The sequence below is a fragment of the Cyprinus carpio genome, chromosome A18 (assembly GCF_018340385.1).
Source record: "Cyprinus carpio isolate SPL01 chromosome A18, ASM1834038v1, whole genome shotgun sequence".
NCBI lineage: Eukaryota > Metazoa > Chordata > Actinopteri > Cypriniformes > Cyprinidae > Cyprinus > Cyprinus carpio.
This window is the reverse complement of record NC_056589.1, coordinates 11,554,496-11,571,484: the sequence shown is the minus strand read 5'-3', so window position 1 is coordinate 11,571,484 and position 16,989 is coordinate 11,554,496. Positions and strand designations below refer to the sequence as shown.

Sequence of the window (16,989 nt, the reverse complement as noted above, 5' to 3'; positions counted from 1 at the left end):
ACCATTTTATTTATTTTTTAGCGTGTAGCGAATGAAAAAAAAAAAAAGGAAATAGGTGATTAATCGGCTCTAAATGTGTTATTGGGGGTTAACAAATTTACATTATATACTTAGGAAACAGAGTATGGACCTAATCTAGGCTATGTTGTTAACTATTTACAAGTTTCGTGTAGCTATAATTTTATCCAGCTTTATTTTTCCATTGCATCCGAAAATGACTTTGTGCATCACATTCACTCCACGCGCTCAAACTGCCTCCCGCGATGCTCAGCTGTGGACGATTTCAGAAGGTTTGATATAAAGGTTGCCGTCACATATTATATACAGGAATTGTTCATTAAAAAAAAGAAAGTCAAAATATATTGTTAGTTTTATGCTAACACGCAATCAAGGTCTTCAGATACTATATAAGATACAAGTTCATATAGGCTATTTAACATGCACTGTGACATTTTCCCATTTCAACTTATAAACTTCTTAAGATTTTAAAGTCAGTTTAATAGTATTGAAATTCAAGTTGAATATGGTATTTAAAAAAAAAGGTTTTAATTGCTTAAATTATTTCTATGAATTAATAATATGTTATCATGACTTTTTCATCCTATAATTTTTTACAAGCTGTATTCATTTTCCATTTCGGAAACCAAGCACACAGTTTCTTTCTTTTTTAAATCTATTAATCGCTCACATAGCTCTAACAAGGTTTTTTTTTTTTTTTTTTTTTTAAATGTGCCACTGTCAGGGGAGATCACATCATCATTAGAGTTGCAAATTAACTTCAGAAATGGAAAATAAGGGCTAATAGAGGTTCTTTATTTTATTCTTTATTTATAATGTTTATTTTTGAAGAAAATAAGTATTTACTCTTTAAGAAAATAAGGGACGATCCAAATATTTGTAATGTACAATAATATGTCTGGCCTATGTCTGTCCATTGGATTTTAAAGCATGACAACTGAAGGTCTATGAAACATTTCTATGATGCATTTTTTTAAACAATGGCACTTAAAGTTTTCAAATAAAATAACCATATAGCCTGTGAATAAATAAAATGCATACTTTTCAATGAAAGAACACAGAGTGTAGGTTGCTTCTGGTGTTTGGATTTGTACTTCAATATAATGAGCTCCAAGTTTAAGAATAGCCTACAGTGTTTTTTTTTGTTTTTTTATCTCTATTTAACAGCATTAGCTCAATGAAACACGTCTTCTTCCATGTAGACAATGTTTTCCTGCCTTGCTAAATGTTGGGCTCATGATCAATAAGTTGTATTCGCTCAAATTGATTTAGTAAACTCAAACCGAGGACGGTGAAGCTGGGTTAGTGAGCGTGAGCGCGCTGTGAAGCGGGAGCAGCTGACGGAGGATTCTGCTTGGTCTTAAAGCCTTCCTCGAATGCCTACGTTCACAAATGTCTACGATTTTCTCAAAAATAATAATTAATTATCAATTGATAATTTGTTATTATTATGGTCTTGTAAAAAAAAATATTATGGGCTGCGAGAAAATAATGAATAAAAAGAGTAGGGCTGCTGTGAGTGCAGGCATGTTTCAACCCAGTAACATGACAACACACTGTTCCTCACAGCCCCAAAACAGACCGAATTCAGTTCAGCTGGAGGGGGTTGGGGGTAGTTCTGTATAGCTTGTGGGGGTCGAGATAAAGGTGTGAATCTCTTGGTCTTTCATATGGACAGCGTCTTATGAGGGTTTCAACTTGCAGAACAGGTTTTTAGGACATAGGGCCTATTGGTTTTAAAACAACTTTAAAGAAAGGTTTGATCCACTTCAAATTTGTACTTCTGTATAGCGCAATAAAGTTCATTAGTTATTATAACTTAATTCCAGAGGAAGTTGCCTTAACTAAATTTTTCACAAAAAAATCTGATTTACGATTTAATATAATTCTTTACCATTTACCAGTCAAATTTATAACTGAAACAAGATGAAAAAAAAATAAAAAAAGCAGTAATGTTATTACCTTAATGCTGGAAAGACCTTTATTTTATTTATGTTTTAATACTAGCCCATCATGCATCTAACCATCCACTCTGCGTTAAGAGCTGTTCAGATTAAAACTGGCAACTCCGCAGTGAGTCAGTGTCATGGACGTAGGACAGAGCAAGTGTAAATATATTTTCTAGTCTATATTTTCATCTTGTTATGCCGCTGGTTTAGGTTATGTATTTATTTTTATTTCTTATATCAATTATTTGTAAATATAGCAGACACTGTCTAACCGTGTCTACACCGGACGGTCTTGTTCATATAGGGTGAAACATCTCTCTCACTCGGCAGCAGAGTATGTGAGAGTGAAGCAGCAACGATTTCCCTCCGCGCTCCGAGCATTTAATAATCACTCCGCTCTGCGTTCATTGATACCAGAAACACCACTCCGCCTTTACTCAAAGTTGAAATGTTATGTTCATAATGTAGCCTATAAAATAAAATAAAAAATTAATAAAATAACAGGAGAGTTTCAAAGGGGATTAGGCTAATGTGTGCAAAGTTTTTTCCTACCAAACGCCAAACTAATAACATTAAAAGGTATTAATTAAACAGCATTAAAAGGTATAATTGCTGCTTTCTGCTGTGCAAATTTTGTTTGTGATGAAAATAACAGTACATTTTCGTCAGTTATTTTATCTACAGATCGATGCATTTCTTACAGATTTCAAAATCAGTTACAAATGAAGCAGCACTGTAAAATTACATTTGTTTGAATGCATTATTGCGACAGTGATTGTATATGTTTAAATCATGCTTTAACCCGAAAATAATCAGTAAAAGGAAGACAAACTCCTTGAGAACTAGCCTGTAACATCCCGCTCGACTATTGCCGTCATGATAATCTGATCGGAGAGATTATGTGTATCAAGCTATAGCTAAATATGTTTATCATGTGAATTCTTGCTAAATATGCAGTTATATTACGGGCTGTTGGCATGAATTGTACTCGTGATGGAGCGGTGCTGGAGTGAGTGAAAATCCTCTCCTCGCTCCAGTCAGAATGTTTTCTTGTTGGCTGCAAGATGAAATTCACAGTGCTGACTCTCTCCACATGGACACGCCTTTAGAGAGAAATACAACCCTCACAGATTACATAATGCTTTCGTTTTGAATTGATTCGTTTAAAAGTCATTTCAGGCTTTCTGTAGATATGTTTCTCATGTATGTGAGACACCCCAATTTTCAGTTATTTCATTATCAGGAAAAAAAAAAAAAAAAAAAAAAAAAAAAAAATCACATGATCGAGAGGGCGCCTCCCTGTCATGTATGCGTAATAATTTTTGCTCAAACACTTGAATATGAATAATCATTCACATTTTGCATATGCATTACAAAGCAATTTTTTTTTTTACATGCAATTATCCTAAATAAAACCAAACAAGATTTGTAATGAAGATAAAATATGTAGACAAATATGAATAAGTGCTGCATGTGCACTCAGCATCATGCTCGCCGAGCAAATCTTGCGCTGATATTTTAAGGAATATTATACAAACCTGCATTTAAATGCGGCTACAATTTATTTATGTATTTATTTATTTTACTTAAATTACATGAAAGCAAGTAAAGAAGACTGAAGTTGTCAATTAATGAAGCTCTTTTTTTACATTGTGTGTGTTTCGTTGATTATAATGAGAGAAGTTGAGTTTAATCATGAGGACGTTTTATTAATCAGTCCATTCTTTAGTTTCAGTTTCAATGATTTAGTTTAATCATGCAGGTTTAATTTATTCGTTTCTTGTTTTAATTAGGCCTAAATAATGGGAGCGAAATTATTCAGTGCCTCACGTTTTACTAAAATAAAGAAAATAATTTATAAAACACGCAAGCCTAGCTCACTATGCTACCTCTTTTAATGCTCCGATGCAAAGTAAACCACAATTTTTTTTTTTTATTATTATAAAATTATTATTATATAAATAATACTGCACACTATTTAAATGTGTCAAATCTAAAATATGGTCTAAAATAGAGAAAATATAAGCACAGGCTCAGGCACAGGCTTGACATTTATCCTGCTTGAATTCGTTCTAAGAAACGCACATATCTTCATAAGGACTAAACTTTCATCTGTGAATATTAAATATTTTTTCTTTTATTTTCCCCGACTGCAGTCAAATATAACACTTCAGTGAGACAAAGCTGATGTCTATTTGCGAAAATGTGCTTTGATGCGCTTGTTTGAAAACTTGTGATTAAAGTGCCACTCAGCGGTCAAAAGCTGCAAATGCACTTTGCAGACGCCACGGCGGCGGTACGAGCGGCGGTAGAACCAAAGTTTTGGATGGCCACCTACTGTATATGGAAAATGACAATCCCTCAATGTATATTTCATGTGTAATTCACTTCTATATACACTGAGTGAAAATTGCATTATTTAGCAGTCTGTTATTAAGTGTAAATGGCAATAGATTTTATTTACGCTATTTAAAAATAGCTGTATGATTGCATTAAAGTGTAGATAGATGCTATTAATACTTAGTGGAAATAATGGCAGATAATCTACAGGCTACATTATATTAAAAAAGTATGCAGTAGTTAAAATGAAAATATTTATTAAAGTTATCAAATGGATGCTGCCTTATGGGACTATTAGTCCTCTCTACACCTACCACAACGCAAATATGTATCAAACAGCTATTTTGGTGCTTTATTTCCACCTTTCCCGGGAATGTTTTATCCATTTTATTGACAATAAACACATTTTGAATCAGCTATATGACTGGGAAAAAATATGATGAATAAAGTTTGTTAAAGCTGGATTTAAACTCAAATCAACCATATCCGCAGTTACTCTTGTGCATTTTAGTCCCTATGCCACTGATGTGAATGAGGGCTGCATGATTTTGATTGGATGTACACTCACCTAAAGGATTATTAGGAACACCTGTTCAATTTCTCATTAATGCAATTATCTAATCAACCAATCAAATGGCAGTTGCTTCAATGCATTGTGGTCCTGGTCAAGACAATCTCCTGAACTCCAAACTGAATGTCAGAATGGGAAAGAAAGGTGATTTAGGCAATTCTGAGCATGGCATGGTTGTTGGTGCCAGACGGGCCTGTCTGAGTATTTCACAGTCTGCTCAGTTACTGGGATTTTCACGCACAACCATTTCTAGGGTTTACGAAGAATGATGTGAAAAGGGAAAAACATCCAGTATGCGGCAGTCCTGTGGGCGAAAATGCCTTGTTGATGCTAGAGGTCAGAGGAGAATGGGCCGACTGATTCAAGCTGATAGCAGAGCAACTTTGACTGAAATAACCACTCGTTACAACCGAGGTATGCAGCAAAGCATTTGTGAAGCCACAACACGCACAACCTTGAGGCGGATTAGCTACAACAGCAGAAGACCCGTCCGGGTACCACTCATCTCCACTACAAATAGGAAAAAGAGGCTACATTTTGCACGAGCTCACCAAAATTGGACAGTTGAAGACTGGAAAAATGTTGCCTGGTCTGATGAGTCTTGATTTCTGTTGAGACATTCAGATGTTAGAGTCAGAATTTGGCATAAACAGAATGAGAACATGGATCCATCATGCCTTGTTACCACTGTGCAGGCTGGTGGTGGTGTAATGGTGTGGGGGATGTTTTCTTAGCACACTTTAGGCACCTTAGTGCCAATTGGGCATCGTTTAAATGCCACGGCCTACCTGAGCATTGTTTCTGAACATGTCCATCCCTTTATGACCACCATGTACCCATCCTCTGATGGCTACTTCCAGCAGGATAATGCACCATGTCACAAAGCTCGAATCATTTCAAATTGGTTTCTTGAACATGACAATGAGTTCATTGTACTAAAATGGCCCCCACAGGCACCAGATCTCAACCCAATAGAGCATCTTTGGGATGTGGTGGAACGGGAGCTTCGTGCCCTGGATGTGCATCCCACAAATCTCCATCAACTGCAAGATACTATCCTACCAATATGGGCCAACATTTCTAAAGAATGCTTTCAGCACCTTGTTGAATCAATGCCACATAGAATTAAGGCAGTTCTGAAGGCGAAAGGGGGTCAAACACAGTATTAGTATGGTGTTCCTAATAATCCTTTAGGTGAGTGTATATGGTACATTAAATATATAACTAAATTACAATTTATATATTATATTTAAATTGTTTATTTAACATTGTTGACAAGGCACCATCTGAGTAAACGAGAAATAAAAATAAAAAACATTTTGAATCGGAGTAATGTATTATTTAGTAAAATATTTGAGTCAACAATATAACCACATACATCCATGTCAGTAGCGCAATTTGCTTTATTTACACTAATTCCACCCACCAATACCAGGTTGAGTCAGTCAAAATCACACAGCTCTCGTTCTTGTCAGTGATGTAGGGACTAAAATGCACATCAGCAAATTTGGATATGGTTGAGCCGAGTCCGAATCCAGCTTTAACCAACTTAATTCATCTTATTATTCCCCATCAAATAGCTGATCCAAAATGCGTCTGTTTTCAATAAAATGAATAAAATATTTGCGGGAGAGTTGTAAATAAAGCATTAAAATAGCTATTTGATATGTAATGTTATTTGGGTTGTGGTAGGCATAGAGAGGACTTTGTCCCAAAAGGCAGCATCCATTTGATAACTTTAAATATTTTCATTTTATCTATTGCATACTTTTTTATAATGTAGACTTTAGAGTATCTGCCATTATTTCCACTAAATATAAATAGCATCTATCTAAATTTAATGCAAACATACTGCTATGTATAAATAGCGTATATAAAATCTGTCGCTATTTGCACTTAGTGTAAATAACAGACTGCTAAAGAACGCTATTTTCAGTGTATATAGAAGTGAATCACACTTGAAATATACATTAATTTGAGTGATTGTCATTTTCCATAGAGTGAATGTGCTATGTGGGCATGGTTTGTGAACAATATCACCATGTGGAATCATCTTAAAATGACACTTAAACTGTGTCACATGAGAAGAAAACACAGCGAAGAAAACAAAAATAACAACTTCATTCAACAATTTGTCTCCTCTGTGTCTCTCCGCATCACCATAACGGCATTTTGGAGAATATGAGCTGAACGCAGGCAGCGTTCAGATCATATTCTCCAAAATGGCATTACGGTGATGCAGAGAGACACAGAGGAGACAAATTGTTGAATAAAGACATTATTTTTGTTTTCTTCACATACAAAAAGTATTCTTGTTGCTTCATAACGTTACGGTTGAACCACTGATGGCAGATGGACTATTCTGACGATGTCTTTAAAACATTTCTGGACCTTGACAGTGTAATTTACTTGGTAGTCTATGGGACAGTCACAAGCCTCCCGGTTTTGATCCAAAATATTTTAAATTGTGTTCTGAAAATGAACAAAGCTTTTACGGGTTTGGAACGACATGGGGGTAAGTGATTTTTGACCAAATGTTTTAATTTTGGGGTGGAGTAACCCTTTAAGAATGTACCAACGTCTTTTCTTTACAGCGCTCAGTAGTGCCGTAAAGTTGGTTTTATGTTGGACATACGTTAGACATTCATTCTTTTCTTCAGCATTAATTTATAAGTAATCGCAAAATAGTCATGAATCATGCTGGATCTCGTTCAGATCACACTTAAAAGCATAAGTGAGGGAGCGTCTCAAAAGTGCTAAATCCAAAATAAACTTGGTTAAATATGTGCATTATTCCATAAAAACAGTAAAACTGTGATCTTTTACATGTATAGTTTATGTTAGCAAATATATCAAGTATAGATTAAGACGATTTTTAACTTTCATATTGTGACAGGATTAGCGAAGCCCGTCCTGTTGGATTGGATTGGTTGCTATATGGCTTGATTATCCTATCACTGCGCAGTGATTACATATAAATTTAGCGGTGAGGTGGTATGACATCATGAGACACACCCCTTGTTTGCTGCGTCATTTCTAGTTGCCGGTCAGGTATGTTTAGTGATGTTGGCTGAGTGTTATTAGTGTGCTGTGTTTCATGTTAGTATCCTTGTTTAGAGCATAGATTTGGATAAACCTTGCGGCTGGTGCTTGGTTGACGTGGTCTCTCTCAACCGGTAAGTGAAACTACTGAATGCATTTTATTAGTGCAAGCTTGAGTTTGTGACGATCCAATTTGTTTGTAGTCTAAAGCAAGCGGGAGGGAGACTGTAATAGCCCAGACGTTCTGCCTTGCGCTACATAGTAGTTTTGCCCCATTGTGTGCTGTATTGCTGACCGAGTGAGCCCACGGGTACACAGAATGTTGCGTACCTGATCGGTCGGGCTTTGAGAGAGCACACGGATACGGTATGTGTTTTGTTTAAACTTGTCTTTCTTTCCAAAGAGCAGGTTATATCGTATTTTTAAATGCATTATAGATTATCACGAATCGGCAGTGCCTTGTCCCCTTTGTGCACGTATTTAATCCAGCTCGACAGAATGAGCTCACAGCTTTCGGCTTGGCTGTGTATTTAACAAGTGTTACGTTCTGGACATTTGACTCAGGCGGTATGTTTTTAAAGCTATAATTCACTGAGTTATTTGCTATTTGATTTGTTTATAATGTAATTTCATTACAGGTAGACTTGTTGCGTCTGCGGGCGAATTTAACTTCTTACTGCAGGGGCTTCGTGGGAAGTATCGTCCAGAGGCGCTGTTGCTTTGCCGGTCCTCTAATATTATTGTTGCGTTCCCTTGTGTTTTGTTCTTTTGTTATTTGAGTAATGTTTGTAAAATGGTTGTTTATTTTCTTTGTTCTGTTTAATGTTTTCTTTTGATTTATTGTTTGGTTTTCTTTAACACTCTTTATTGTATTTAGTTATTTTGTGTATACAAGAGTTTACTTTCCTCCTATTTTTGCTTTTGTGGTTTTATGTGATAGCTAAGAGCTTGAGGTGCCCCAATATTTATTTGCTGTACGCATTGTTTGTGACTATATCAGTGATTTGTCTACCCTCAAGTGTAACATACCATCTTGTTGTTACAGGAGCTGAGTGCCGAAGGCGGAGTGGATTTTGGTGGTGGTGCTACTTCACGAGTGTAGTGTGGAGTGTGTGTGTATGTGAGTGCTTTCACGCAGGTGTAACGAAAGTGTGCGGTGCTGTGGAGGCCTATTAGTGCCCTTATTCCCAGCTGTTACGCCTCGGCTCCTGCATCCCCTTCATACAGTTTTGTTGAGGGTATTGGCCACCCATATCACATTCATTGAGCTATTATTCTTTTCTTTTTTTGTGATTTGATTTGTTGCATTAAATTTTATTTTTAATAAAATTTTATAATTGTTTCACCCACGTCTTCTGCCAATTTATTGCGCACGAACCTGTGTTGCCTACGTGCAAGGTATTATCTCTGGCACCGTGCCAGGGTGGCGTAGTCGCTCCATCTATTCTGACAACCCTCTGTGTCCTGCCACAATATGATTAATATATGTTATAAACAAGTAAGTAAACTGAATGTCTTAATGAAATAAATCTATTTAACTTTGTGGTTATTTTTTCTAAAGAGCTCAAATTACCTACTATGGATGGAGCGCAGCTGAGTTTTGTCAGAGCCATATACGACCTGCTACCATCCGCTCAAAATCTGAAAGAGTGGTATGGAGAAGATCCCGCCTGTTCCCTGTGTCAAGTACCTGCATCCCTAAGGCACATTCTATCAGGGTGCACTACAAGTCTCACCCAAGGGCGCTATACTTGGCGGCATAACCAAGTACTTAGAAAGCTGGCATCAATACTGGAACAGAAACGAACCACCACAAACAACCTCCCACAAACACTGGCAGGACAGGTCAACTTTACAAATTTCGTACCAGCTGGCCAACATCAAGAGCATCGTATAACACCTAGAAATGCAAGCTTCCTGCAATCAGCACGGGTGGGATTGGAAGTGGACCTTGATAAGAAGCTTGTGTTTCCCCCAGAAATAGTGGCTACAACACTCCGGCCAGACATGGTCCTGTGGTCTCCAACAACAAAGCTGGTATATGTTGTCGAATTAACAGTACCATGGGAAGAGGGGGTTGAAGAGGCTTATGAGAGGAAAAAGAACAAATATTCCGACCTGGCAGCTGAAGCATCCCAGAACGGCTGGAAGACTAGCATCTTTCAAATAGAGGTGGGATACAGGGGATTTGTTGAAACATCTACCACCAGTTTGTTGAAAAAAACAGGGGTGAAGGGTCGCTCTCTCCAACAGGCCATCAAGTCCATATCAAGCGCTGCTGAAAAAAGCAGTAACTGGCTCTGGATCAAGCGTAAGGACCCCATCTGGGCAGTAAGGTAGAGACAGATGGTATGCGGTCAGGTTTAGGCCCGACTCAGGGAGAAGGATGCCCCTGACATGCAGAGCCCATCAGGGATATAGAGGGTAGGGTATTAGCCACGTTTCCACTGTCGAGCCAAAAGCGGGCGTGCGTGCCAGGGCCAGTCGTGTTTCCACTGTCACTTCCGGGGCTTGATCGTGCCTCATCAGGGCTTCCTCGGGGCCAATGCCCCAGGTTTTTTGGCCTGACGAAAACCTTGTGCCAAAGCGGGCCAGCTGGGGCTAGAGGAGTGGTTATGAACAAAGGCAGAGTTTCTCCGCATCTGGAGAGTGTCAGCACCGCGGATCATTTCATAAAGCTACAGTTATAACACCAGCATTAAACACTTTTTAAAATAAGTTGAGCTCAAAACTCACTTTCAGTCAGCAGTGACTGTTTGAAATAACTTGATCCAATGTGGATTATAATCACCATACAAGGCAGAAATATTTATAAGCGATAAAAAAGACTATGTTCGATCGCCATTAACATTACCATAGTAAACATGATAAATGCGACCATTTGAAGAAATCAGACGTCAGCTTCTTATTCTCTATCACAATCGTGTATTTATTTATTAACATATTTTATCTGTCATAAGTCTCGTCTCGAGAGTTTAGCTCCATGTAGCCTATGTCATAAAAATATAATAATGGTTTTTGTTTGGGAGTTTTTATAAAAATAGAGAAATTATCATTCATTCTAAATGTGATGTATGTGACTACAAATAAACAGAAACAGTCTCGACTGAATAAGCAGACTTCGTTACGCTTCAGCGTTAAAAATAAATAAATAAAATAGAAATACATTTATTTCTGTGACAAATTTTCAAGCCTGATAAATTAATTCATTATGCTCAATGTATCACTTATAGTAAAACATCAATGCTTTTGAATTTAAATATTTAACAAAGCATGCAAACAAAAGGCCGCTGTTATCGTGTTCGTTTTGTGATCGCGCTAGTTCCAGTGACTTATTTCTTATTAGTTTTCTGATAACTTCTCTTTGTTGGTGAAATGATTGGATTGCATGACATTGTTCCTTGGAGGCGTGTAAAGGGCGGGTTTTAGTGAAGCGCAGTGGAGCTTCAGGCCCGACAGTGGAAACGCAGCGCTATTTTGGCCTCAGGCTACTGGCCCGAGGCTATTAGCCCCGCCCGGCCCGACAGTGGAAAAGCGGCTATTGAGGGGGGTGTACCTGGGACGCTGGAGACCGTTGAGACTTCTGGAGACGTTGTGGGCTTCAATCAACGAAACGTCGATGAAGCAGGGTTCCCACCTTATGACCCCAATGACATACCTTACCCTCGCTTTTTTTTTTTTTTAATCACTCCACACCGATTGCTACTATCAAGAGTTTCCTACTAAAAGGATTGAAACATCTAGTTCTATTAGCTTTACTGTATTTATACATACATGCAGCATATAATACACAACTTAGATGTAATTATATATATATATATATATATATATATATATATATATATATATATATATATATATATATATATATATATATATATATATATATATATATATTTTTTTTCTGTATTTTTTGATCAAATAAATGCAGGCTTGATGAGCAGAAGAAACTTCTTTCAAAAACATTAAAAATAGTAATGTTTCCAAACTTTTGGTCTGTACTGTATATATGTATATGTATATATATACAGGTCCTTCTCAAAAAATTAGCATATTGTGAAAAAGTTCATTATTTTCCATAATGTAATGATAAAAATTGAAACTTTCATATATTTTTGATTCATTGCACACCAACTGAAATATTTCAGGTCTTTTATTGTTTTAATACTGATGATTTTGGCATACAGCTCATGAAAACCCAAAATTCCTATCTCAAAAAATTAGCATATCATGAAATGGTTCTCTAAACGAGCTATTAACCTAATCATCTGAATCAACTAATTAACTCTAAACACCTGCAAAAGATTCCTGAGGCTTTTAAAAACCGCCAGCCTGGTTCATTACTCAAAACCGCAATCATGGGTAAGACTGCCGACCTGACTGCTGTCCAGAAGGCCATCATTGACACCCTCAAGCAAGAGGATAAGACACAGAAAGAAATTTCTGAATGAATAGGCTGTTCCCAGAGTGCTGTATCAAGGCAGGCACCTCAGTGGGAAGTCTGTGGGAAGGAAAAAGTGTGGCAAAAAACGCTGCACAACGAGAAGAGGTGACCGGACCCTGAGGAAGATTGTGGAGAAGGACCGATTCCAGGACCATGGGGGACCTGCGGAAGCAGTGGACTGAGTCTGGAGTAGAAACATCCAGAGCCACCGTGCACAGGCGTGTGCTTTTGAACCAGAAACAGCGGCAGAAGCGCCTGACCTGGGCTACAGAGAAGCAGCACTGGACTGTTGCTCAGTGGTCCAAAGTACTTTTTTTCGGATGAAAGCAAATTTTGCATGTCATTCGGAAATCAAGGTGCCAGAGTCTGGAGGAAGACTGGGGAGAAGGAAATGCCAAAATGCCTGAAGTCCAGTGTCAAGTACTCACAGTCAGTGATGGTCTGGGGGTGCCATGTCAGCTGCTGGTGTTGGTCCACTGTGTTTTATCAAGGGCAGGGTCAATGCAGCTAGCTATCAGGAGATTTTGGAGCACTTCATGCTTCCATCTGCTGAAAAGCTTTATGGAGATGAAGATTTCGTTTTTCAGCACGACCTGGCACCTGCTCACAGTGCCAAAACCACTGGTAAATGGTTTACTGACCATGGTATTACTGTGCTCAATTGGCCTGCCAACTCTCCTGACTCAGACAGAGAATCTGTGGGATATTGTGAAGAGAAAGTTGAGAGACGCAAGACCCAACACTCTGGATGAGCTTAAGGCCACTATCGAAGCATCCTGGGCCTCCATAACACCTCAGCAGTGCCACAGGCTGATTGCCTCCATGCCACGCCGCATTGAAGCAGTCATTTCTGCAAAAGGATTCCCGACCAATTGAGTGCATAACTGAACATAATTATTTGAAGGTTGACTTTTTGTATTAAAAACACTTTTCTTTTATTGGTCGGATGAAATATGCTAATTTTTTGAGATAGGAATTTTGGGTTTTCATGAGCTGTATGCCAAAATCATCAGTATTAAAACAATAAAAGACCTGAAATATTTCAGTTGGTGTGCAATGAATCAAAAATATATGAAAGTTTAATTTTATCATTACATTATGGAAAATAATGAACTTTTATCACAATATGCTATTTTTTTGAGAAGGACCTGTATATATATATATATATATATATATATATATATATATATATATATATATATATATATATATATATATATATATCATATAGTGCATTTATGAATTTTTTTCAATTTTCAAATCTATGTAACTTCCTGGTCATTTGACCCGATGATGTCAAACCAGTTGTAATATCTTCACACACATCGGACACACATCTTATCCAATTTGGATTTTGGAAATAAGATTCTGTGTATTTTTTGGTGAATTTTTTAAATATACAAATCTATATAACTTCCTGGTCATGTGACCCGATGATATTACACCAGTTGTAATACTAGGTGCGTTCGACTTCATGAAGCACTGCGCAAACCGATCGGAATCTGACTTGATGCAGTGCATGCCGGTTAGAAATTTTGTCCGACTTGAGACGGCGCCGACGCCACATGACTGTCAACTGTGGCATCAAAGTACCGGGAGAGCGTTTCGAGAGCAGCCGATTAGGTGCGTTCGACTTGAAGCACAGCTACAGATGGCGATCAACGAGAGTAGCTGCTTGCAGTCGGGGGCAGAGTTGAAAACGGAACCACCAAGCCGGACACTTTCTGCTCCCGTTAGTGACCCTCACACGGTGTTTGCACACTTAATCACAGATGAAGTGTATTAAATGCAATATTTTTCAAATACACAGACATTTTCATGAGCAACAGAAACACTTTTATATACTGCTTAATACAGCGCCATCTTTTCAAGAATAAAGTTCAACATAATCATACACTATTTAAATACTAATAAAGTGGGGGTATATATACTTTTATCAGTGTTGTATGATAAATGTGACTCAGTACAACAGTGCGACTACAGTTAAAAAAAAAAAAAAAGCTTTTACCGTCCTAAAAACACAATTCTGTGGCCATTATTGGAATGGAAAAGGTTAGAATAAACCCGAAACACACGTGATCGTTGTCATGTGGTGAATCTGGCCAATCATGAAACAGCTGTGTCGTCATCAGCGCTCCTGCAGTCGCTCTGGAGAAACTGCGGTGGCTGAGTCAGCCGGCTGCTCTTGAAATGCTCTCGCGGTACTTTGCACGTAACAGTCATGTGGCGTTGGCACCGTTTCAAGTCGGACAAAATTTCTAACCGGCATGCACTGCTTCAAGTCAGATTCCGATCAGTTTGCGCAGTGCTTCATGAAGTCGACGCACCTACTGACTCTTTTTTTTTTTTTTTTTTTTTTTTTTTTTTCAAATTTACAATATGTCATATAAACTTGAACTTAAATTTACATCAAGAACTCGTTTGAGGAAAAAAAATAAACATGTGCTCGCATTTAAAACAGTACAAACTCACATCATATCAAGTAAGAAAAATAAAAAATAAAAATAAAATAAAAAATAATTACAGGGGCTGACAAAACAACATAAGTGCTTCAAGCGTGTTTAAGAACATAGGACTGTAAACTCAAAGAGCAAGAGACTCTGACATTGTTTCATATAACTCGTTTATGGACTGGTTTTCTTCCGATAACACCTTTAGAGATGCTATATCATTTTTAATTTCGTTCTTAAAACAGTTTATGTTGGGCTTGCTGTTATTCCACTTATTTTTGTGTATATGATACTTTCCCATACTGAAAATAATGTTCACCATTTTAGATACCTTTTTTGACATACCATCCATATATATCATCACTTGAAATTTGTTAAACAAAGAGTTATTGATCCCAATGTTTAACCATCGATAAACATCCTTCCAAAACCCCATTGTGACTGAACAAGAGAAAAAAAGGTGTTCAATTGTTTCGTGTTCTGTCATACAAAAAACACATGGATTAACTTCAAAATTGAACCTTTTCCTTAGGGTTTCAGCAGCAGGATAAATATTATTTATTAATTTGAACTGAATTTCTTTTACCTTGGTTGAAATTGTGCATTTAAGATAGCTACAACTAGTCTTTGTTAATGTAGCTTGATTATCTGTTATCTTTATTTTCGTTGGCTTTTTTGATATCGTAGAATAGTTTTTCTTTAAACACACTTCCAAGTATTTTGTTATTACATTTTCCTTCTCCAAATTTCAATTCACCAATTTTTAATTCAGGAAGTTTAACAGTCACATTTGAATTTGTGAGGATATTTTTAATCATGACTTTTAAGGGAAGTGGAATAGCTCTACTAATCTGGTTAAATTCTCTTTAAGAGCATTTCAAATTAAACTTATCGACAAAGGAATTAAACTGCAACAGACTGCCATTTTTATCCATCAAGTCCATAACATATAAAACATTCTTATCGTACCATTCTTGTTTAAATAGTGTCTTTCTGTTAATTAATATGGTTCTATTATTCCACAAGGTGGAACTATGCGGTGTGAAGTTGTGAGTGAACATCATTTTCCAGTAGAGCAGTATTTGTTTATGGAAGTCAGACAGTTTGATTGGAAGTTTAGTTATTTCAAAGTCACACCTTAACAAAAATTCTAATCCACCAACATTTTGGAAAATATATTTTGGTGTGTGGAACCATATGGAATTTGATTGTGTCAAATAAGCTTTAACCCAGTTTAACTTTAATACACCTATCATGGATTCAAAGTCAGCAGCTTTCAGCCCACCATGTTTATAGTCTTTAACCATCACAGACTTTTTAAGGTAGTGTGTCTTATTTTTCCATATGAAATTAAAAATGATTGAATTTACCTTTTTAATCATTTGGGTGGACATAAAGAGATTGACAAGGATATACTAATTTTGATAAACCTTCTGCTTTTGTTAGTAAGATTCTACCAAGAATAGAGAGATCTCTCATGAGCCAATGATTAAGAGATTTTTTCATACTCTCTATTTTCCCTTCAATGTTTAGTTGTTCTCTCTTATTTCTATCTTTAGACATTATTAATCCTAGGTATTTTAGTTCAGTTTTGACAGGTATGGAGTCTATATTTGTCTCAGCACATGGATGAAGACATAGTATTTCACATTTTTTCAGGTTTAGACATAATCCTGAAGCTTTGGAAAAAAATTGATATTATATCTAGGGCTTTTCTAATTAAAGATTTATCTTTTAAAAAGATTACTGTGTCATCTGCAAATTGGCTTATTCGATATTCGTAATCGAAAATGTTGATTCCTTTAATTTGAGGGTGATTTACGATTAGATACGCTAGCATTTGTGTACATAAAATAAATAATTTCGGTGAAATAGGACAACCTTGTTTAATACCACGCGAAATCTTAATTTTTGGTGTCATTCCAGGGTTGAGAGAAATGTAACTATAAATATCATTATAAAACATTTTTATGATTTTGCAGAACCCTTCTCCAAATCCGAATTTTTTGAGCACCGTAAACATGAAATCATGTTCCACAGTGTCGAAAGCTTTGAAAAAAATCTATGAATAAAACAAGACTATCTGATTGAATGAACGATTGGTAGTCCATCATATCTAGAATCAGTCGAATATGATTATTAATATATCTTCCCTTTATAAAAGCTGATTGATAC

At 36.7% G+C, this 16,989-nt stretch overlaps 1 protein-coding gene across 3 annotated transcripts in view; it reads right to left on the bottom strand.

Moving 5' to 3' along the window:
* Positions 1-16,989, bottom strand: part of emc8 (ER membrane protein complex subunit 8) — a 48,976-nt gene that overhangs the window by 24,476 nt on the left and 7,511 nt on the right. For 2 of the 3 annotated variants that reach the window (XM_042775015.1, XM_042775012.1), the window contains exon 2: positions 5,430-5,486. The exons of the other annotated variant lie outside the window; for it this stretch is intronic. In XM_042775015.1, the coding sequence (XP_042630949.1) occupies positions 5,430-5,486 (57 nt within the window). The remainder of the gene's footprint in view (positions 1-5,429; positions 5,487-16,989) is intronic. 3 annotated transcript variants of the gene reach the window in all.